Raw genomic sequence first — 24,854 nt, forward strand, 5'->3', positions numbered from 1 at the left:
GGGATTATGTGGGATGAGAGCATGGAGGGTGCTCTGAAGTTCTGGATCTAAGGTCTTGATCAGTCTTTTGAATTGGCGGGTATGTTCTTGTGTCCGATCTATGGGTAACTGTTTGTAGCATTCCTGGTTGTTCAGTTTTTGGCACACTTCTTTGCAGTAATCCGTTCTGTCCAGTATGACAGTGGTCCCTGTTTGCTGTCTGCTGGTTTGATTACCTGTAAAGACTCACATTCCAACCATTATCTTGCAATTGTATCTTTGTCTATATATGCCATGTTTGTGAACCCCACCTCTCCACTCACCAGATGAAGGAACAGCGTTCCGAAAGCTCATGATTCCAAATAAACCTGTTGGACTTTAACCTGGTGTTGTGAAGCTTCTTCCTGCGCACACTCCAGTCCAATGCCTGTATCTCCACATAAAGGCTGACACTACTCATGGGGTACAAATCCATGCCCCTAGCCATGCGGGAGGCCTCTATGGCCTCCAGTCCCAGTGGTGAGGCCATCATCTCTGGTACCCATTGCTGGGGACCAGACATGAGCCTCGCTGATGTAAGTCCCCATCGGAAAGGTCCTGAAGACAAGTGTGCCGAGTCCATCCTGGGCTCACGAGTAATATTAACAATGCAATTTAAATATTTAAATCAGCCTCTTGCCTATCATGCCAGCAATTCAATGTCAGTACCATTGCCAGGCATGGGAAACTGAGCATGATCCTGGTTTTCCTCCTCTCTCCCGCGATCTTACCAGCTCACTGTTTGTGACGAGCCAGTAAGATTGCTCCCTGTGTCTTTGAGCCTCATTTGCTGAAAAGGTGGTGGGGACATTGTCCTGGAATATTTTTAAGATTGAGATTGATAGAGCCTTGGTCAGCAAATGGATAGGTGAGATGCAGACCTGAGACCACTATAAGATCAACTATGATCTAATTGCACTGCGGACTAAGCTTGAGGGGCTGAATGGCTTATTCCTGCTCTTTGTTTGTACGTAACATAAGTAAATTTTAGCAAACAAAATGTCAATATCATGAACAGTTTTGATAAAATGGGTTCTTGCCTTCAGAATATTTACTGGAAGATAGCTTTCAGCTTCACAAACAAATGTCAATATAGCACAAACTCAGATGATCCTCAGAGAATTATGAAGCATCAACAGCAACACAAAATAGTCAAGCTTGGACCTTAAACTCAAACTCAGGCTATAAGCCAAGAAATTGGTACAGCCTTGCATAGCAGGTTGTGGATATGAGATTAAAATAAAAAGAAACTGTGATAGAAATAGGTCCGCAACTGAGGTCATTTACAGTTAGGCAGACTAGGGAAACATTAGAAGGCACAGGAGAATCTTCATATAATCATGGTGGACATAAAACATAGATCTGGAGAAAATGAAGAACTAGAAACATGCCTAAACTCTACTAAAACGAGAACCAGATGATGAAATTGATCAAGACAACTAAAGTCTCACCATGTAAATTCCAAGATGTTAGGGGAAGGTGTAGGAATATGTATATAGTTGGTGCAAAGACTTGGAAGGAGATACAGATTAAAATGTTGATATCAAAATGACCTGAAAATGAAATAACAAACTCAGATGGTACCTATTGCTGGGGACCAGACATGATCCTTGCTGATGTAGGTCCCCACTGGCAAGGCCCTGAAGGCAAGTGTGTGATTCCATCCTGGGCTCACTAATATTATTAAAAATGCAATTTAAGCATTTAAATCAGCCTCTCGCCTATCATGCCAGCAATTCAATGTTACATGGCTAATCAATGGAGATCTGCTGGAAGTCAAAGTAGAACTTCATGCTCAGCATTGGAATGTACATATTGTTATTATACTTATCTCAGAATTGAGCACAAAGATAGGGAACTGCCAGCTCCAACTAGGAAATCACAAAAGGAAGTCCCAGGTAAGGGACAGAAATAGGTCACAGTTAAATTAAAACATGAGGAGCAGAAAAAGGCTCCAATTAAAGCAAAGTTTTCGGGAAGCAGACTTCAAATGAAGTGGACTTGGGAGAAGATCTGATAATTAGAGAGGGCTCAAAGGAAGCCCTTAAGGTCCAAGAAGGCAGATATGCTGTGGGTGGCTGAGTAAAAAGTCCCCTTTGGTTCAGCAGTGTTCTGCCAAGCATGATGGAAAATGTGAAATTGTGCTTGTGTATTGCTGCCTGTATGAGCAATCAGGAATCCAGGGGGATGAAATCTCCAGAGACGAAATTAAAACCCTACGAGGTGGGCTGTTGTTGAAGTTTCAAGTTGGAACTACTTTCAGAGAGATCTTTGCAAATGAAGATTGGGTCATGGAATCCCTCCAGTGCAGAAGGAGACCATTTAGCCTGAGTCTGCACCGACCACAGTCCCACCTAGGCCCTATCCTCACAACCCCACACAGTTCCCCTAGTTAGTCCCACTGACACTAGGGTTAATTTAGCATGGCCAATCCACCTAATCTGCATATCTTTGGAGTGTGGGAGGAAACCAGAGCACTTGGAGGAAACTGACGCAGACATGGGGAGAATCTGCAAACTCCACACAGAAAGTGGTCTGAGATCAGAATTGAACCCAGGTCCCCGGTGCTGTGAGACAGCAGTGCTAATCACTCTGCCAATGTGCCCCCCTTTGCAAGGAAGATAATACTTAAATTAGGTTGGTTATCTCTAAGATTTCCTTAGATATCCAGGAAGTGTCACAAATGGACATTTAGGTCAGGATTGTCCAAACTCTTCCGCAGCTGGGACTGTCTGTGCAGAGTCCCCATGTCTGTGTGGGTTTCCTCTGGGTGCTCTGGTTTCCTCTGAAAGACATGCTGGTTAGGCGCGTTGACCATAATAAATTCTCCCTCAGTGTACGTGAACAGGCAGTAGGGGATTTTCACAGTAACTTCATTGCAGTTACCGTAAGCCTGCTTGTGACATTAATAAATAAACTTTAAGCGTATTTACTAAACATTTATACCTGTCAATAAACCAGAATGGTAGCAGCCTACATTAGTATTCTTGAAATAACACCAAACCCTCAGTAAACACAACCAAGGTACAAACTCAAGATGAAACAAAGGGGAAGATGCAGGTGACACTCTTCCCATGTATCTGCTGCCAAGTATTGGAAGGTGCTGATGAAGTCTTGACAGGTTCCTGCAGTGCATCTTATGTCTAGTGCTCACCATTATGCTGAGATTGTGGAGAGAATGCATCTTTAACATACTGAATGGTTGCTGATCAAGCAGTCTGATTTGGATGGTGTTGAGTGGTTCCAAGATTGGTGGAACGGCAAATTGCGCGGAGGGTGTGGAGAGTCTGCAGAAGGATCTAGATAGGCTGGGCGAATGGGCCAGGAACTGGCAAATGGAATTTAACGTTGGCAAGTGCGAGGTGGTCCACTTTGGTAGGAATAATGGTGGGAAGGACTATTACTTACGTGGCGAAAAACTGCAGCAGGCAATGGTGCAAAGGGACCTCGGGGTCCTTCTGCATGAGTCGCAAAAACCCAGCCTGCAGGTGCAGCAGGTGGTCAGGAAGGCGAATGGGATGCTGGCCTTCATAGTGAGGGGGATTGAATATAAAAGTAGGGAGGTCTTGCTGCAGCTGTATAGGGCATTGGTGAGGCCGCAGCTGGAGTACTGTGTGCAGTTTTGGTCGCCGCACTTACGTAAGGATATTTTGGCCTTGGAGGGAGTGCAGAGGAGGTTTACTAGGCTGATAGCGGAGTTGAGGGGGTTGAGCTATGAGGAGAGGCTGAATAAACTAGGCTTGTACTCCTTAGAGTTTAGAAGAATGAGGGGAGATCTCATTGAGGCATATAAGATGATGAATGGGATGGATAGGATAGAAGTGGAGAGACTCTTCCTGCTCAGAAAGGACAGTAGGACTAGGGGGCACAGCCTCAAGATAAAGGGGGGGCGGTTTAGAACAGAGTTGAGGAGGAACTTCTTCACTCAAAGGGTGGTGAATCTCTGGAATTCTCTGCCCGTTGAAGTGGTGGAGGCTGCCTCGCTAAATATTTTGAAAACGCGGGTTGATGGGTTTTTGATAAGCGAAGGGATTAAGGGTTATGGGGAGAGGGCGGGAATGTGGAACTGAGCCACGACAGATCAGCCATGATCTTATTGAATGGTTGGGCAGGCTCGAAGGGCTAGATGGCCTACTCTTGTTCCTATTTCTTATGTTCTTATGTTCTTATGAGTTTCTTGAAAGTGTTAGAGTTGCACTCATCAGACTTCTGACATTTAAAAAATTCTTTCACAGAAAGTTACCATCACTGGCCAGGATCTTCTGCCATCCCACAATTGCCGTTGTGAAGATGGTGATGAACTCCCTTCTTGAACCACTAGTGTCCAAGTGAAGTAGATACACCCACAATATGGTTAGGAAGAGGGTTCCAGAATTATGATCCAGTAATAAAAAATGAAATGTGATGGTCAGGAATGGTATCAAGCTTCTTGAGTGTTGTTGGAGCTGTACCCATCCAGGCAACTGGGGAATGTTCCATCAAACTCCTGACTTATGCCTTGTAGATGGTGGGAATCAGCAGGTGAGCTGCTCACCGTAGTTTTCCTGCGACTCTAAGACTCTATTAATCCAAGCCTGGATATTGTCCAGGTCTTGCTGAATTTAGATGTGGACTGCTTCAGTTTCTGAGGAGTTGCGAATGTTGCTGAACATTATGCAATCATCAGTGAACATCCTTATCTCTGACTTAATGAAGGTGGAAGCAGCAGAAGGTGGTTGGGCAAAGGACACTACCCTGAGGATCTCCTGTTGTGATGTCCTGACTCCACCTTCCTTCGTGCAAGATTAACTGAGACTGGAACAGTGGATACAGTGTGTTTGGATTTTAGAAATAATTAAAGAGTGTTCCACAAAGGACACATTGCATAAAGTTAGGTCTCATACAATTCAATATTATTTCAGAAATAGAACAGACACAACAGCATAAAGAGTTCAAATTCAGTTTCTCAGAATGTAACCACTGGGATACCATAAAAAGCAATGTTTGGGCCTGAGCAACTTCCAACCTCGATCAATGGCTCAGCTAAGAGGCCCAGCTGTAATGGACCCACGAATGATGGGGTGAAAGAGTAAGTTGTGATGAGAATACAAAGAGACTGCAGGACTGAGTGAGGCACATACTCTATTTGAAGCCAAACACGGATTAGTTAGCATAATTATATTACGACCTCATTTTTCCCAGTGAATTTGCTGAGCAAACTGACAGAATGATTAATTTCATACCCCATTATTATTGCAGGTGTTGTCACATTGTGCCACTCGGAACACACTTACACTCTGACATTTGGCATTGTAGCAGGCCTGTGAAGTTAAAAATAGAACAATATTATCACCACAGTGTCATTGAGCCATATGGTGCAGAAGAGGCCCCTCGGCCCATCAAATCTGCACTGACACATTAGAAACACCCAAAATCCAAGCACTTGGCCCACTGCTCTGAATGTAATGATGTGCCAAATACTCATCCAGGTACTTTTTAAAGGATGTGAGGCATTCCGCCCCCACCATCCTCCCAGGCAGCGCATTCCAGACCGTCACCACCCTCTGGGTAAAACAGATTTTCCTCACATCCCCCCCAAACCCTTTGCCCCTCACCTCGAACCTATGTTATTTCATGAATGACCCTTCAACTGCTCCCTATCCACTCTGCCCCTCATGATCTTGAACACCTCGATCAGATCACTCATCAGCCTTCTCTGCTCCAGAGAAAACAACCCAAGCCTGTCCAACCTCTCTTTATAACTTAAATGTTCCATCTCAGGCAGCATCCTGGTAAATCTCCTCTGCACCCCCTCCAGTGCAAACATATCCTTCCTATAATGTGGCGACCAGAACTGCACACTGTACTCTAGCTGTGGCCTCACCAAAGTTCTACACAGCTCCATCATGACCTCTCTGCTTTTGTAATCTATACCCGATAAATAGCAGAACCACAAGATCTTGATAAAGGAGACTGTGCCAAATGCCTTTTTCACTACCCTATTCACCTGCCTTTCTGCCTTCGGACATCTATGGACAAACACACCAAGGTCCCTTAGTTCTTCGGAACTTCCCAATGTCAGACCTTTCACGGTATACATCCTTATCAGACTCCTTCCAAAGTGTATCACCTCACACTTTTCAGAGTTTAATTCCATCTGCCACTTCTCCGCTCATGTGAACATTCTCTCTACATCTTCTTGTAACCCAAGACACTCAACCTCACTGTTAACCACCTGGCCAATTTTTGTGTCATCCGCAAACTTACTAATCTTACCCCCTACATAGTCATCTATATTGTTTATATAAATAACGAATAATAGGGGACCTAACACAGGACCCTGTGGACGTCACTGGACACTGGCTTCCAGTCACTAAAGCAGCCTTCTGTTATTACACTCTGTCTTCTACAACTGAGTAAGAAGTCTCACAACACCAGGTTAAAGTCCAACAAGTTTATTAGATAATAAACCCACTAGCTTTCAGGGTTTGCCGCTTCGTCAGGTGAGTGGAGAGTTCTGGTCACAGGGTGTATAAAGGCGCATGCAGTTTACAGAATACTGATTAGAATGTGAGTCTTTACAGCTAATCAATTCTTAAAGGTGCAGACAATGATTAGCTGTAAAGACTTGCATTCTAATCAGTATACTGTAAATTGTGTGTGCCTTTATATGCTGTGTTTGTGACCAGAACTCTCCACTCACCTGACAAAGGGGCAAACCCCGAAAGCTAATGGGTTTACTATCAAATAAACTTGTTGGACTTTAACCTAGTGTTGTGAGACTTCTTACTGTGTTTACCCCAGTCCGACACCGGCATCTCCACATCATTCTACAACTGAGCCAATTTTGATTCCACTTCATCAAATGTATCCTATGCGAATTTACTTCTTTACAAGTCATCCATGTGGGATCTTGTCAAAAGCTTTGCTGAAACCCCTATAAACTACATCAACTACACATACCCCCATCTACACACCTGGTCACCTCCTCAAAAAATTCAATCAATTCTGTTGGGCATGACCTCTCTCTGATGAAGCCATGCTGACTGTTCCTAAAGCCAAACGGAGATAGATACTCTCCTTCATATGTTTCTCCAATAGTTTCTCGACCACTGAAGTGAGACTCACTGGTCTATAGTTTCCTGTCTTATCATTACGAACTTTCTTAAATAGCGGAACCACAAGATCTGTTCTCTAGTCGTCTGGCACCTCCCGCATGGCCAGAGAGGAATTGAAAACTTGAACCAAAGCTTCTGCAAACTCCTCCCTTACCTCCCACTGAACCCTAGGGCACAATTTATTTGGATCTGGAGATTTATGTGGGTGGCACGGTGGCATAGTGTTTAGTGCTGCTGCCTCACAGCGCTAGAGATGCAGATTTGATTCCTGGCTTGGGTCACTGTTTGTGTGGAATCTCCACATTCTCCCCCATGTTTGCGTGGCTTTCCTCCCACAGTCAGAAAGACATGCTAGTTAGGTGCACTGGCCATGCTAAATTCTCCCTCAGTGTACCCGAACAGGCACGGAAATGTGGCAACAAGGGATTTTCACAGTAACTTCACTGTAGTGTTAATATAAGCCTATTTAATAATAAATAAACAATAATAAATAAACTTCATCCATTTTTAAGGCTGCCATCACCTTGTCCTTCCCTTTGACAATTTGTTCAAGAACCTCACAGTCTCTCTCCCTGAATTCTATAACATCGTCCTCATTCTCTTGGGTGAAGATGGATGTGATGTATTCATTCAATGCTCGACCAGTGTCCTCTGGTTCCACACACAGATTGGTCCCTAATGGGCCTGACTCTTTCCCTGGTTTTCCTCTTCCCGTTGATATATACTTACAGAACATTTTGGGATTTTTCCTACTTTTACCAGCCAGAGCTTTCCCATATCCCTTCTTTGTATTCCTCATTGTTTTCTTAAGCTCCAGCCTGTTATTTCTATACCTCACAAATGCCTCCACTGATTTGTGTCACGTAATTCGTTTTAATAATGAGTCACTCAGGATCAAAGTGGTTTGTTTCAAAACTCATTAAGAATTCAGAATAAAGGACGTTTGATTCGAAACAACTTTGGATTAATTGTCGATACTGGGTGTGGAGCACAAAAATAAGCTTCAGTGAATGCTGTAATTCAATTACATAATAGATTCTGCAAGATGCATAATATAAACAGAAAATGTTAAAAATATTCAACAGCTATTTTCCCTGAGCAGCGCACACACGAATCAAAGAACAAAACAGGATAGGAAAAGGCCCTTTGGCCCACCAAGCAAGAGCTGATACACAGTTTCTATCTCTCTGTTCAACTCCCATTCATGTGTCCGTCAAAATACACCTTGAACATTGCTAACATGCCTACTTCCACCATCTCCAGTGGCAGTGCGTTCCAAGTACCTACAACCCACTGTATGAAAAGCTTTTACTGCACATCTGTTGTGGATAGTTTGGAGGGATGTCAGAAGCTGCAACAAGACATAAATAGGATGCAAGACTGGGCGGAGAAGTGGCAGATGGAGTTCAACCCAGATAAGTGTGTGGTGATTCATTTTGGCAGGTCAAATGGGATGATGGAATATAATATTCAGGGTAAGACTCTTAGCAGTGTGGAAGATCAGAAGGATCTTGGGGTCCGGGTTCATACGATGCTCAAATCAGCTTCGCAGGTAGAGGATGTGGTTAAGAAGGCGTATGGTGTACTGGCCTTCATCAATCGAGGAATTGAGGAGTAGGAAGATGATGCTGCAGCTGTCTGAGACCCTGGTCAGACCCCGCTTGGAGTACTGTGCTCAGTTCTGGTCGCCTCATTACAGGAAGGATGTGGAAGCCATAGAAAGGGTGCAGAGGAGATTTACAGGGATGTTGCCTGGATTATGTGGCATGCCTTATGAGGATAGATTGAGAGACCTCAGTCATTTCTCCTTAGAGAGACGAAGGATGGGAGGTGACCTGATAGAGGTATATAAGATGTTGAGAGGCACTGATCGAATGGACTCTCAGAGGCTCTTTCCCCAGGGCTGAAATGGCTGCCACAAGAGGACACAGGTTTAGGGTACTGGGGAGTAGGTACAGAGGAGATGTCAGGGATAAGTTTTTCACTTTGGGGTGGTGGGTGCGTGGAATCGGCTGCCAGCAGTGGTGGTGGAGGCAGATTTGATAGGGTCTTTTAAGAGACTTTTGGATAAGTACATGCGACTTAGTAAGATAGAGGGTTATAGGTAAGCCTAGTAGGTAGGGCCATGTCCGGCACAACTTGTGGGCCGAAGGGCCTGTTTGTGCTGTCGTTTTTCTAAGTTCTAAATTTACCCCCTTCACCTTAAACCTCTTCCCTCTTGCAGACATTTTGCAGACATCTATCAAGTCACCCCTCAGCCTGCATCTTTCCACTGAAAACATTTCAAGTTTATCCAATACCTGATACCTAAAATTCTCCAGACCAGACAACATCTTGGTAAACCTTATTTTGACTTTCTCTTTCTGGTAATGTAGTGACCAAAATGGGAAGATGATGGCCGCATCATATTATCACTAGACTGTAAATCCAGAAACTCAGCTAAAGTTCTGGGGACCAAGGTTCGAATCCCATCACAGCAAATGTGGAATTTGAATTCAATAAAAAATATCTGGAATGAAGAGTCTACTGATGACCATGAAACTATTGTCAATTGTGGGGAAAACCTTAATGTCCTTCAGAGAAGTAAATCTGCCGTTTTTACCTGGTCTGGCCAATATGTGACTCCAGAGTCACAGCAGCATGGTTGACTCTCAACTGTCATCGGGCAACTCGGGATGGTGAATAAATACTGACCAGCCAGAGACACCCATATCCCAAAAATGAATAAAATCAAACTGTACGCAATATTCTAAATTTGACCGAACTAAAGTTTCATACAGCTGTAACATAACTTGCCAACTTTAATGCTTGCTGTTCCGTCTGATAAATGTGAGCATGCTGTATGCCTTCTTGATCACCTTTTCCATCTGTGTTGCCACTTTCAGGGATCTGAATGCCCAGATCCTTCTGTACATCAATGCTTCTAAGTGCTTTGCTATTTACTGTATAATTCACACCTAAATTTTATCTTCCAAAATGCATCACCTCACATTTGTCTGGATTAAACTCCATCTGCCATTCCTATGGCTCAGCCTGCAATCTATTGATATGAAGCTCTTTAAGGTACAATGCGTGGGTGACTGCATCAAAATATTTCAAAGGACAATGCACTTAAATAAATTACTCATGCACGTAAAAAGAAGAACATCTGATCAGCAAGTTGGACAGCTTCTGACAAGTGGGAAACATGGTTACTGTTTCAGAATCATGGGCTATCTTGAAAAGAAACCCGACACATTTCACGCAAAGTTAATAATCAAACAGATTTGAAATAGGTTTTGAAATAAATGGAAAGAGCTGAAGATGTAACAGGTTTGATTTGATTTGCTTCATTATTGTCACATGTATTAGTATACAGTGAAAAGTATTATTTCTTGCACGCTACACAGAGGAAGCGAAACATTCATAGAGAAGGAGAGAATGCAGAAAGTAGTGTTAGAGTCATAGTTATAGTGTAAAGGAAGATCAATTTAATGCAAGCTAAGTCCATTCAAAAATCTGACAGCAGCAGGGAAGAGGCTGTTCTTGAGTCAGTTGTTATGTGACCTCAGGCTTTTGTACCTTTTTCCGAGGCAGCGGGAAGTGTAGACAGAGTCAGTGAATGGGAGGCTGGTTTGCGTGATAGATTGGGCTTCATTTACGACCCTTTGTAGTTTCTTGTGGTCTTGGACAGTGCAGGAGGCATATCAAGCTGCGATTCACCCAGAAACAATGGACATCTCTCACCAACTTGGACAGAAATTGGTGGGAGTCGTTGCTGACATGCTAAATTTCCTTACCTTTCTGAGATAGCAGAGGTGTTGGTGGGCTTTTTTAACTATAGCATCATTATGGAGGGATCAGGGCAGGTTATTGGTGGTCTGGACAGCTAAAAACTTGAAGCTCTTGACCATTTCCACTTCATTTCCATTGATGAGGACAGGGGCAAGTTCTCCACTAAACTTCTTGAATTCGATGACACTCTATTTAACAACTACTGCTGGAAAAGAAGGGAGAAAAGAATCCAAGGGAAGACCTGTAATGGGATAATAGAGTGCAGTGATGAAATATTCAGCAGTATCTGCTTTTCATAAAACAGAAGAGTGGTTGTGATCTGAAATTGCTGAACTCAATGGTGAGTCCAGAAGATGGAATTTAAAGAGAAGGTGCTGGACCTGCTCCTGTTTTTTTCTGATGTAGAGGTGGGTGCATCATGAACAGCTGGAAGCAGTATATCATACTGTACTTCAGGGAAGGAAATCTGCCATCCTATATGGCCTACGTGTGACTCCACACTCAGCAATGTGCTTGACTCTTCAATGCCCTCTGAAATGGTCCAGCAGACTACATAATTGGATCAAAACTAGATAATAGATCACAGAACCCTACAGTGCAGAAAGAGGCCCTTCGGCCCATCGAGTCTGCACAGACCATAATCCCACCCAGGCCCTACCCCCATATCCCTACACATTTATCCACTAATCCCTCTAATTTACACATTCCAGAACACTAACAGGCAATTTTAGCATGGCCAATCAACCTAACCTGCACATCTTTGGACTGTGGGAGGAAACCGGAACACCCAGAGGAAACCCACGCAGACATGAGGAGAATGTGCAAACTCTACCCAAGCCAGGAATTGAACCCAGGTCCCTGGAGCTGTGAAGCAGCGGTGCTAACCACTGTGCTACTGTGCTGCCTGACTGGAAAACTACTAGAAAGCTTACAAAAAGAATGACACAGGTGGGTCACCCAGCATCAACCTTAGCACCAGAAATGTTAACCTCAAATACAGCCCTGATGACACTGAAAAGTCCTCCTTACTAACATCTGGGGCTTGCACCACTGTTGCACAGCTGTCTCACAGACTAGTCAAGTGACAACATGACATAAGTCAAACTCACAGATTCATAGCGAACTAATAATGTCTCATGTACCACCCTTAGCATCCCAGGGCATAACCTGCCCCACCACCAGGACAGACCCAGCAGAGGCACCGGCACAGAGATGTATAGCTGGCAGTGGGTTGCAATGGGATTCCTCAAGTCTCATGGCATCAGGCCATATCTAGGAAACAATGTTCAGTCTTCACATTGAGGATACACTGAACTGTGTTGTGTGACATTGCCAGCACACTAAATGGGAGAGTTTTTGAATAAATCCAGCAACTCAAAACTGGCAACGATGAGGCAATATAGGGCATCAGCAGCAGCAGAATTGTACTCAACTGCAATCTATAAACTTATGGCCAAGCATATTGCCCATTCTATCACGGTGGCAAGCGAGTAGCACTGCTGCCTCACAGCAGGTTCGGTTCCCAGGTTGGGTCACTGACTGTGTGGAGTCTGCTAGAGGTAATATTGAGTTAGGGTAATGTTCAGTTCAGGTTAATGTTCAGATGGGTTAATGTTCAGATATGGGTTAATGTTCAGACATGGGTTAACGTTCAAATATGGGTTAACGTTCAGTTCAGGTTAATGTTCAGTGAGAGATAATGTTCAGTTAGAGATAATGCTCAGTTAGGGGTAATGTTCAGGGAGGGGTAATGTTCAGTTAGAGTTAATGTTCAGTTAGGGGTGATGTTCAGTTAGGGTTAATGTTCAGTGAGGGGTTAGGAGCCACAGCGTCATGTTGCAACTGTACAAAACTCTAGTGCGGCCGCACTTGGAGTATTGTGTGCAGTTCTGGTCCCCACATTATAGGAAGGATGTGGAGGCTTTGGAGAGGGTGCAGAAGAGGTTTACCAGGATATTGCCTGGTATGGAGGGGAGGTCCTATGAGGAGAGACTGAGGGATTTGAGGTTGTCTTCGCTAGAAAGAAGGCGGCTACGAGGGGACCTTATTGAAACATATAAGATGATTAGAGGTTTAGATAGGGTGGACAGTGATAGCCTTTTCCCTCGGATGGAGAAAGCTAGCACGAGGGGGCATAGCTTTAAATTAAGGGGTGGTAGTTATAGGACGGATTTCAGGGGTAGGTTCTTTACCCAGAGGGTGGTGAGGGATTGGAATGCCCTGCCTGCTGCAGTTGTAAATGCGCCTAGTTTGGGGGCATTTAAGAGATCCGTGGATAGGTTTATGGATGAAAAGGGATTGGTTTAAGTTAGAGGGTCATTGTTTTTTAACTGGTCGGCGCAACATCGTAGGCCGAAGGGCCTGTTCTGCGCTGTAATGTTCTATGTTCTATGTAATGTTCAGTTAGGGGTTAATGTTCAGTTAGGGGTAATGTTCAGTTAGGGGTAATGTTCAGTTTGAGATTATGTTCAGTTCGAGATAATGTTCAGTTAGAGATAATGTTCACTTCGGGGGTAATGTTCAGTTAGGCTTAAAGTTCAGTTAGAGATAATGTTCAATTAGGGTTAATGTTCAGTGTGTGTTAATGTTCTGAACATATGGCTACAAGAGCAGGTCAGAGGCTAGGAATACTCCAGCGAGTAACTTACCTCCTGGTTCCCCAAATCCTATCCACCAACAAGAAGGTGTGTTAGAACTTTTGAATTCTATCAAGATAGACAAGTCGCCAGGACCAGATGGGATGTACCCCAGGTTACTGTGGGAGGTGAGGGAGGTGATTGCAGAGCCCCTGGCGATGATCTTTGCGTCGTCAATGGAGACGGGAGAGGTTCCGGAGGATTGGAGGATTGCGGATGTGGTTCCTATTTTCAAGAAAGGGAACAGAGATAGCCCGGGAAATTACCGACCAGTGAGTCTGACCTAAGTGGTTGGTAAGCTGATGGAGAGGCTTCTGAGGGACAAGATTTATGAGCATTTGGAGAGGTTTAGAATGATCAGAAATAGTCAGCATGGTTTTGTCAAGGGCAGGTCGTGCCTTACGAGCCTAGTTGAGTTCTTTGAAAATGTGACTGAACACATTGACGAAGGAAGAGCAGTGGACGTGGTGTACATGGACTTCAGCAAGGCGTTTGATAAGGTCCCCCATGCAAGACTTCTTGAGAAGGTGAGAGGGTATGGGATCCAAGGGGCTTTGGCCTTGTGGATCCAGAACTGGCTTGCCTGCAGAAGGCAGAGAGTGGTTGTGGATGGGTCTTTTTCTGCGTGGAGGTCAGTCACCAGTGGAGTGCCCCAGGGATCTGTTCTAGGACGCTTGCTGTTCGTCATTTTCATAAATGACCTGGATGAGGAAGTGGAGGGATGGGTTAGTAAGTTCGCCGATGACACGAAGGTCGGTGGTGTTGTGGATGGTCTGGAAGGATGTCAGAAGTTGCAGCAGGACATAAATAGGATGAAAGACTGGGCGGAGAAGTGGCAGGTGGACTTCAACGCGGATAAATGTGTAGTGGTCCATTTTGGCAGGACCAATGGGATGAACGAATACACTATCAAGGGCAGGAGTCTTAGTAGTGTTGAAAAGCAGAAGGATCTTGGGGTCTGGGTCCACAGGACTCTTAAATCGGCCTCGCAGGTGGAGGATGTGGTCAAGAAGGCGTATGGTGTACTGGCCTTCATTAATCGAGGGATTGAGTTTAGGAGTCGGGAGGTAATGCTGCAACTTTATAAGTCCCTTGTCAGGCCCCACTTGGAGTACTGTGCGCAGTTCTGGTCGCCTCACTATAGGAAGGACGTAGAAGCTATTGAAAGGGTACAGAGGAGATTTACAAGGACGTTGCCTGGATTGGGAGGCATGCCTTATGAAGATAGGTTGAGGGACCTGGGACTCTTCTCCCTGGAGAGACGAAGGTTGAGAGGCGACCTGTTAGAGGTTTATAAAATGTTGAGAGGAATAGATAGGGTGGATTCTCAGAGGCTATTTCCCCGGGTTGAAATGGTCGCTACGAGAGGACACAGATTTAAGGTGCAGGGAAGCAAGTACAGAGGTAATGTTGGGGGTAAGTTTTTCACTCAGAGGGTGGTGAGTGAATGGAATCGGCTGCTGTCAGTGGTGGTGGAGGCGAACTCGCTGGGGTCTTTTAAAAGACTTCTGGATGAGTATATGGGATTTAATGGGATTGGGGGTTATAGATAGGTCTATGGATTTGATGTGATCGGCGCAACTTGTGGGCCGAAGGGCCTGTTTGTGATGTAGTGTTCTGTGTTCTATGTTAAGGCACGAGTCAGGAGTGTGATGGAATGCTCCCCACTTGCCTGGATGGGTGCAGCTCCAACAACACTCAAAAAGCTTGACACCACTTAGGATAAAGCAGCCCGCTTGATTGGCACCACATCGACAAACATTCAATCCCTCCACCACCAACATGTAGTACCAGCAGTGTGTACTATCTACAAGATGTACTGTGGCAACTGACCAAAGATCCTTAGCACCTTCCAAACCCACGACCACTTCCATCTAGAAGGAGAAGGGCAGCAAATAAATGGAAATGCCATCACCTGCAGGTTCTGCTCCAAGCCACTCACCACCCTCACGTGGAAATATATCACTGTTCCTTCACAATCTCTGGGTCAAAATCCTGGAATTCCCTCCCTAACAACATTGTGGGCCAACCCATAGAACATGGACTGCAGCGGTTCAAGAGGCAGCTCACCACCACCTTCTCAAGGGCAACTAAGGATGGGCAATAAATGCTGGCCAGCCAGCAACGCCCATGTCCCACAAATGAATATAAACAAAACTGGAGCCTACCATGGATTCTCCTGCAACACTGGATGTTTTCAAAAAGAGGAACAAGTTCCAAAAATAATTGATAGGACAGAAGAAAGTAATTCCAACTGTGGAGAAGAGAATGTCCAAAAATGATTAAAATCTCCAATTGAACACCTCACCCATGTAAGGAGAATCACATAGATTCTGGCTGATTCTGGAGTTAAATGGACAGCCTAATAGGATGGAGGGTTATTCCGATGGAGGTGAACCCCATGAGAGTGATGCAGAATTAATTCCAAGAGAAGACGTGTCTACTGAAGTTTCAAATTGTACTTCTATGGTCAAGGTTTCCAGAATGTCACATACAAAAAGAGGAATAGATGTCCTTCGATTAATTTTCTCATTTATTTTGTAAATTTACCATATTCCCAGTGACCATAGGCTGCTCTCTCCTTTGAGAGGGAGAGCTGACTGATAGTGATTGAACCTGAGGATCACCGCACCTCAGGCGAAGGGCAGGTTTGTGAAGTTGGGCCTTCATGAATAACCCAAGCTGGTACAGGAATTGAACCCGTGCTGTTGGCATCACTCTGTCTCACCAACCAGCTGTCCAGTATGGTATCAAGGAATCCGAGCAAAAGTGGAGTCAATGCAAATTAGGTGCAGTATTTTCCACTGATTGGAGTCACACCGAGCACAAAGGAAGATGGTTGTGGTGGGTGGAGGCCAATTATTTCTGTTCTTAGACATCACTGCAAGAGTTCTTCAGGGTAGAGTCCACACCTTAACCACCTTCAGTTGTTTTTTTTTTCATAACATGTGGGCATCACTGGCAAGGCCAACATTTATTGCCCATCCCTAATTACCCTTGAATAGAATGGCTTATTCAGAGAACATTTAAAAGTCAATCACATTGCTGTGTTTCTGGAGTCATATGTAGGCCAGACCAGTCAAGTACAGCAGATTTCCTTCCCAACAGGGCATTAGTGAACCGGATGAGTTTTTATGACTATTGGTGAAATTTCCGGGTCACCATAACTGAGACAAGTTTTACATTCCAGTTTAACTAACTGAATTAAAATTCCACCAGCTACAATGATGGAATTTGAATCCATATCCACATAGCATTAGCCTGATTTTACCCATTACATCACTGATCACTCAAGATCTTTCATCCATCATGGCAACACAGTGATTAGTAATGCTGCCTGACAGTGGCAGGGACCCGGGTTCCAATCTGGCCTTGGGTCACTGTCTGTGTGGAACATGCACGCTCTCCCCGTGTCTGCGTGGGTTTCCTCCGAGTGCCCCAGTTTCCTCCCACAGTTCAAAAATGTGTGGCTTAGGTGAAGTGGCCATGTTAAATTGCCCCTTAGTGTCAGGGAGATTAGCAGGGTTAATGTGTGGGGTTACAGGGATAAAGCCTGGGTGGAATTTTTGTTGGTACAATCTCAATGGGCCAAATGGCCTCCTTCTAAACTGTCGGTATTCCATGATGTCCATCGCAAGATCTGGACAACTGTGACGGCAAGTGGTAAGTAATGTGTGTGCTACACAAGTGCCAGGCAATGACCATCTTCAACATGAGGGAATCCAAACATCTCTCCCTAACATTGCTGAATCCTCCACTGTCAACATCCTGAGGTTTACTATTGATATATGGAGGTGGTGGAAACAGATTCTATAACAATGTTCAAGAGGCATTTAGATAGATACATGAATAGGCAGGGAATAGATCGATAAAGGACATCGCGCTGTAGTTTTTCTATGTTCTATGTTCGTTGTGCCGAACATATTCCTACCTACTCAGCTTACCTATAAGCCTCCATCTTACTAAGTCCCGTGTACTTATCCAAAAGTCTCTTAAACGACCCTATCAAAACCACCTCCACCACCACCGCCGGCAGCCAATTCCATGCACTCGCCACCCTCTGAGTGAAAAATTTACCCCGACATCTCCTCTGTATCTACTCCCCAGCACCCTAAACCTGTGACCTCTTGTGGCAGCCATTTCAGTCCTGACAAAAAGCCTCTGAGAACCCACTCGATCAATACCTCTCAACATCTTATACACCTCTATCAGGTCACCTCTCATCCTTCGTCTCTCTAATGAGAAAAGGCCGAGCTCCCTCAACCTATCCTCATAAGTCATGCCTCCCAATCCAGGCAACATCCTTGTAAATCTCCTCTGCACCCTTTCAATGGCTTCCACGTCCTTCCCGTAATGAGGTGACCAGAACTGAGCATAGTCCTCCAAGTGGGGTCTGACCAGGGTCTTATACAGCTGCGGCATTATCTCCAGACTCCTAAACTCAATTCCTCAATTGATGAAGGCCAGTGCACCTTACATATAGATCTTACAGAGGTAAGAAGATATTAGATTAGAGAGGCATATGTGTTGGCACAGACCTGGTGGGCTGAAAGGCCCTGTTCCTATACTGTACTGTTCTTTATTCCTTGACAAGAAACTGGACTGAACTAGCCACATAAATATTGTGGTTACAAGAGCACTCACCTCCTGTCTCCCCAAAGCCTACAAGGCATATGTCAGGAGTGTGACTGCAATCTTTTCACAAGCCTGGATGAGTGCAGCTGAAGAACACTCAAGAAGATCAACACCATTCAGGACAGAGCAGCCCACTCGGTTGGAGCCCCATCCACGATGTCCAATATCCACTCCCATCCCCACCAGCGTGCAGCAGTGTGCACTATATAGGGCTGGTTCCACTTTTGTGGTTCTACTTTTCAAGGAAGTGATAGAGATGAACCAGGAAATTACAGACCAATGAGTCTCACGTCAGTGGTAGGGAAACTATTGGAGAAAATTCTGAAGCAGATAATTAATCTCAATTAAGGATAGTTAGCATGGCTTTATCAGAGGGAGGTCATGCCTAACAAACTTATTAGAATGTTTTCAAAATGTGATCAAGTGTATGAATGATAGAAGTTCGGTCGATGTAGTTTATATGGATTTCAGCAAAGCTTTTGACAAGGAAACACATAGGAGGCTGATGAGATGGTTAAAGCACATTCAGAGAAATTTGAGAGATAATCAGAAACTGGCTTCGACACAAAGGGTTGTGGGTGGAAGGCTGCTTCAGTGACTGGAGATCAATGTCCACAAGGTTCACTGCTGAGTCGCTTGTTATTTGTTCTTTACATAAATAATAGAGTGAAAATGTAGGGGGAACGTGAAGCAAGTTTGCAGACGACACTCAGATTGGTCTGAGTGCAAAGACGAAGGTCGTAGGAAAATGTAGATGGGCTGGTCAGATGGGCAGAGTGGCAGATGGTATTTCACCCTGGTAAGTCTGAGGTGATGCACTTTGAAAGAAGTAACAATATGAGGGAGTATTTAATGAATGGCAGGACATTGAGAGGCTCAAAGGAACAGATGGATCTTGGGTATTTATTCACGGATCCCTGAAGTCAACAGAACAGATGCTCAGGGGTCATGAAGAGAAGGCACATGGGGCATTTGTTTTTATCAGTCATGGCACAAAATTTAAGAGCAAGAGATAATGTTGGAGCTGTGTAGAGTGTTGGTTAGGCCACAACTGGAGTGCAGTTGTGATTACATCACTATAGGAAGTCAAATCAAGGTAGGACTTTCACGGTGAATGGAAGGACTTTAGGAAGTATTGTGGAACAGAGGGACCTTGGAGTTCAGGTGCACAGTTCTCTAAAGGTGAAGTCACAGGTAGATAGGATAGTGAAGAAAGCTGTTGGCATGCTGGCCTTCATCAGTCAGGGCACTGAGTACAGAAGTTGGGAAGTTATGCTGCAGTTGTATAGGATGCTGGTGAGGCCACACCTGGAGTACTGTGTTCAGTTTCGGTCACCTTGCTATACGAAAGATGTTATTAAACTGAAGAGAGTGCAGAAGAGATTTACAAGGATATTGCCAGGGCTCAAGGGACTAAGTTATAGGGAGAGATTGGACAGGCTAAGACTTTTTTCTTTGGAGTGTAGGAGACTAAGGAGTGATCTTATAGAGATGTGTAAGATTATGAGAGGCATGGATAAGGTGAAAGCACTCAGTCTTTTTCCCAGGGTTGGGGAATCAAGAACTAGGGGGCATAGGTTTAAGATAAGAGTGGAAAAAAATAATTGGAACCCGAGAACCAACTTTTTTACACAGAGGATGGTACGTATGTGGAATGAGCTGTCGGAGGAAGTGGTTGAGGCAGGGACAGTGACAACATTTAAAAGGCATCTGGACAGATACATGGATAGGAAAGGTTTAGAGGGATGTGGGCCAAATGCAAGCAAATGGGGTTAGCTTAGATGGTCTTTTTGGTTGGCATGGACCAGTTTGGGACAAAGAGCCTGTCTCCGTGCCATAGATTTTATTATTCTATGAGGAAGGATGTGATTGCACTGAAGGGAGTACAGAGTAGATTCACCAGAGGTTGCCTCAGATGGAACATTTGAGCTATAAGGAGACACAAGAGAGGCTTGGATTGTTCTAGAAACACAGAAACATAGAACAATACAGCACAGTGCAGGCCCTTCGGCCCTCAATGCTGTGCCAAGCTATGTCCAAACCTAAGATCAAGCTATCCCACTCCTTATCATTCTGGTGTGCTCCATGTGCCTATCCAATAACTGCTTGAAAGTTCCTGAAGTGTCCGACTCCACTATCACTGCAGGCAGTGTTGTCCACACTCCAACCACTCTCTGAGTAAAGAATCTACCTCAGCCATCCCTCCTATATCTCCCACCATGGACCTTAAAGTTATGCCCCCTAGTAACAGCTACAACTACCCAAGGAAATAGTCTCTGCACATCCACTCTATCTATCCCCCTCATCATCTTATAAACCTCTATTAAGTCGTCTCTCAGCCTCCTCCACTCTAAAGAGAAAAGCCCCAACTCCCTCAACCTTTCCACATAAGAGCTACCCTCCAAACCAGGCAGCATCGTGGTAAATCTCCTCTGCACTCTCTCCAATGCTTCCACATCCTTCTTATAGTGAGGTGACCAGAACTGAACACAATATTCCAAATGTGGTCTCACCAAGGTCCGGTATAGTTGCAGCATAACCCCACGGCTCTTAAACTCTGTTTAGAGCAGAGAAGGCTAAGAGAGGGCATTACTGAGATGTGTAAGATTATGATGGGTATGGATAGGGTGATTATGGAAAAGCTGTTCCCCTTGGTTGGAGGGTCAATCACAAAGGGGCAGAATATTCAGAGGCGTTTGAAAAAAAAATCTTTACTCAGCAGGTGGTGGGAATCTGGAATGCGCTGCCTGGGAAGGTGGAAGCCGGAAACCTTAAAAGCTTTATTTTTATAAAAATATTTGGGTAAGCACTTGAAATATCAAAACATTCAATGACATGGAATTAGTGCAGGAAAATGGAATTAGCATGCCTTTAGTGGTAATTATTGTTGATGCAGACTCGATAGGCTGAAGGGCCTTTTCTGTTCTGTATGACTATTGTCTGGCAGTAAGGATACTTCAGGTGCAATCAACAAAGTAACTCACTTCACAAAGTAAATCAAAGAGGACGGTTTCATAAATAAACTTCATTACTCACACCACACCCTGAAACACACAAGCTCACACAAGCTCATTAAAACTGACAAATCCCCAGGGCCTGATGGCATCTAGCCTAGACTACTTAGGGAGACAAGAGATGAAATTGCTGGGCCTCTGACGGAAATCTTTGTCTCTTTACTGGACACAGGTGAGGTCCCTGAGGATTGGAGGATAGCGAATGTGGTACCGTTATTTAAGAAGGGTAGCAGGGATAACTCGGGTAATTATAGGCTGGTGAGCTTGATGTCCATGGTTGGAAAGCTGCTGGAGGATTCCTAGAGATAGGATGTGTGCGCATTCAGAACGGAACAATCTCATTAGTGACAGACAGCGTGGTTTTGTAAGAGGGAGGTCATGCCTTACAAATTTGGTGGAGTTTTTTGAGGAGGTGACAAAAACGGTTGACGAAGGAAGGGCCGTGGATGTCGTCTATATGGATTTCAGTTAGGCGTTTGACAAAGTGTCTCATGGCAGGCTGGTTAAGAAGGTTAAGGCTCATGGGATACAAGGAAAGGTGGCTAGATGGGTAGAGAACTGGCTTGGCCACAGGAGACAGAGGGTAGCAGTCGAAGGGTCATTTTCCAGCTGGAGGTCTGTGACCAGTGGTGTTCCGCAGGGCTCTGTACTGGGACCTCTGCTATTTGTGATATATATAAATGATTTGGAAAAAGGTGTAACTGGTGTTATCAGCAAGTTTGTCACCTCATTGTTTGCCATTTAGAAAAGGAATTATGCCATGGGAACAAGACTGGCTGCAGGGCGAGCCATCAACTCAAAGTTTCAATCATGGAGACCTCCATCTAAAACCATCCCAGCGCTCACCAGTCACTTCCTCTTGGTCCACAGATGGCTGCAAGGAGGGTTGCTCCCACGTTTGCAACCTCCATGCCGGGACTTGAACTTGCAGAGGCCTCCAACCCACCCAGTGACCAGGAGTGAAACTGGCTGAACTGGTCTCCTACCACTGCATCCAGTGCCCCAGACTCAGAGACATTCATCCCACAACACACAACTCTCCATGAGCTCTTCAGCCTCTCCCAAATCTGCTATCTTCATGCCCCCAAACAATGAGTCTCTTAGCCAGCTCCTTTACATTACCCTCTCTCCTCTGATAGCCATTGGAGGCCATGCTCACCTCCAAACTCTCCTCAGAAATGAGCTCACCAGTTTCAGTTTTTAAGAAAGCCATCATAAAATTGCCAACGTAACACCACACTGCCAGGGCACCGACAACAAATAGAGGCACAAAATCCCAGTCTTAACGTTACACATGATTCTGTAATTGGACAGCATTTCCTGAACAATTCAGAGCATGCTGAGAACTACACACCAATTTATCATTATTAATCCAGCTCATAATATGGCTCACCATTACTTGCTAGAAGCTTCATATATTCAAACACAGCACACTCTTTCTGCAAGCAAAAAGCACGTCCCAGTATTGTGCCCCTTTTCTACAAAAGCATGGGGCAATCAGTAGTTCCTTCATGCATTTGCCATGGCAATGCCTCCGCCAATCAGAGTGGACTTGCCTATCAATCAGCACCCTTTTCATGCACGATAAATTATGGCTCCCTTTGAAATTTGGCATTAAAGTCTCAGGTCACCTCAGCTCAAGACAGCTTCTTCCCTGCTGCCATCAGACTTTTGAACGGACCTACGATATAAAGTTGCTCTTTCTCTACAGCTCCATGATGTCAACCTTTATGACCTATGACTTTAGCTATGATTGTGACATGACATTCTTCACCCTCTTTTCCTTTTCCCCTACGTACTCAATAAATGGTACGCTCTGACTGTATACATGTGGCAATAAATCAAATCAAATCAGTCCTGATGAGTGCAAGACAAAACACTTCAAAAGTGTTCATTTATATTCACTTTGAACTGATTACCGAGTTTTGTCCACATTTGGTTCCTTGTTGAACGAGATCTGGAATGCTGGAATCAGGTAAGCTGGAAAACGTTGATCTACATGCAAATTGTTGGCCACCGGAAGTGAATTCAGAAGTCAAAATACTGACTTCTCCTCCTCGAACTGGGGCCGCTCTTCCACCTTTACACTGGATTTTCCCACACTGTGCATCACTGTAGGAGAGACACAGAAAATTTTGGTCTTCCAAATTCACAATTTGATGGAGCCATTATTCTGTGAACGACTGGCTCGGTCATAGAAGACAGAAGGTAGCAGTGGAATGGTGCGTTTCTGAATGGAGGCCTGTGACAAGTGGCGTTCCTCAAGGATCAGTGCTAGTACCTTTGCTATTTGTAAAATATATAAATGATTTGGAGGAAAATGTAACTGGTTTGATTAGTAAGTTTGCGGATGACACAAAGGTTGGTGGATTTGCGGATACAATGAGGGCCATCAGAGGATACAGCAGGATATAGATCGGATGGAGATTTGGGCGGAGAGATGGCAGATGGCGTTTAATCCAGGCAAATGTGAAATAATACACTTTGGAAGCTCTAATACAGATGGGAAATATACAGTAAATGGCAGACCCCTTCAGAGTATTAATCTGGGTGTACAGGCAAACAGGTCACTGAAAGCAGCAATGCAGCTGCAGAAGGTAGTCAAGAAGGCATGTGGTATGCTTGCCTTTATCAGCTGGGGCACTGAATTTATGATGTGGAGATCTGGCATTGGACTGGGCTAAGAAGTCTCATAACACCAGGTTAAAGTCCAACAGGTTTATTTGGTAGCAAAAGCCACTAGCTTTTGGAGCGCTGCTCCTTTGTCAGATAAGTGGGAGTTTTGTTCACAAACAGGGCAAATAAACGTAATTTACAAAATAATGGCTGAAAAGCGAGTCTTTATAGGTAATCAATTCTTAAAGGTACAGACAATGTGAATGGAGAGAGTGTAAAGCACAGATCAAAAAAGATGTGTATTGTCTCCAACCAGGACAGTTAGTGAGATTTTGCAAGCCCAGGCAAGTCGTGGGGATTACAGATAGTGTGACATGAACCCAAGATCCCGAATGAGGATGTCCTCATGTGTGCGGAACTTGGCTATCAGTCTCTGCTCAGCGACTCTGCGTTGTTGTGTGTCGTGAAGGTCACAGGCATTCAGCCTCTGATCTTCGGGTAAGCGTTCTCCAAGGCGGCTTTCACGACACACAACAACGCAGAATCACTGAAAAGAGACTGATAGCCAAGTTCCACACACATGAGGACAGCACAGTATCTGTAATCCCCACGACTTGCCTAGGCTTGCAAAATCTCACTAACTGTCCCGGCTGGAGACAATACACATCTCTTTAATCTGTGTTTAACCCTCTCTCCACTCACATTGTCTATACCTTTAAGACTTGATTATCTGTAAAGATTCATATTCCAACCATTATTTGTAAACTGAGTTTGTGTCTTTTTATGCCCTATTTCTGAACAGAACTCCCACTTACCTGATGAAGAAGCAGCGCTCTGAAAGCAAGTGGCTTTTTCTACCAAATAAACCTGTTGGACTTTAATCTGATGTTGTGAGACTTCTTAATGCGTTGAGTTTAAACATTGGCAAATCATGTTGTAGTTTTATAGAACTTTAGTTCAGCCACATTTCGAATATAGTGTTCAATTCTGGTTGCCACATTACCAGAAGGATGTACAGGCTTTGGAGAGGGTACAGAAAAGATTTACCAGGATGTTACCTGGTA

The 24,854-nt window shown here is 44.5% G+C and overlaps 1 protein-coding gene across 1 annotated transcript in view; it reads right to left on the reverse strand.

The window, feature by feature from the left end:
* LOC145348462 (disintegrin and metalloproteinase domain-containing protein 12-like) overlaps nucleotides 1-24,854 on the reverse strand; it is a 313,921-nt gene that overhangs the window by 42,106 nt on the left and 246,961 nt on the right. Inside the window, exons 16-17 of the mRNA XM_080196650.1 lie at nucleotides 23,094-23,314; nucleotides 5,241-5,318 (exon numbers count right to left, since the gene is read on the reverse strand). Coding sequence (XP_080052776.1) covers nucleotides 5,241-5,318; nucleotides 23,094-23,314 — 299 coding nt within the window. The remainder of the gene's footprint in view (nucleotides 1-5,240; nucleotides 5,319-23,093; nucleotides 23,315-24,854) is intronic.

This window comes from Carcharhinus amblyrhynchos, chromosome 1, assembly GCF_965287045.1.
Source record: "Carcharhinus amblyrhynchos chromosome 1, sCarAmb.v2.hapA, whole genome shotgun sequence".
NCBI classification, from domain to species: domain Eukaryota; kingdom Metazoa; phylum Chordata; class Chondrichthyes; order Carcharhiniformes; family Carcharhinidae; genus Carcharhinus; species Carcharhinus amblyrhynchos.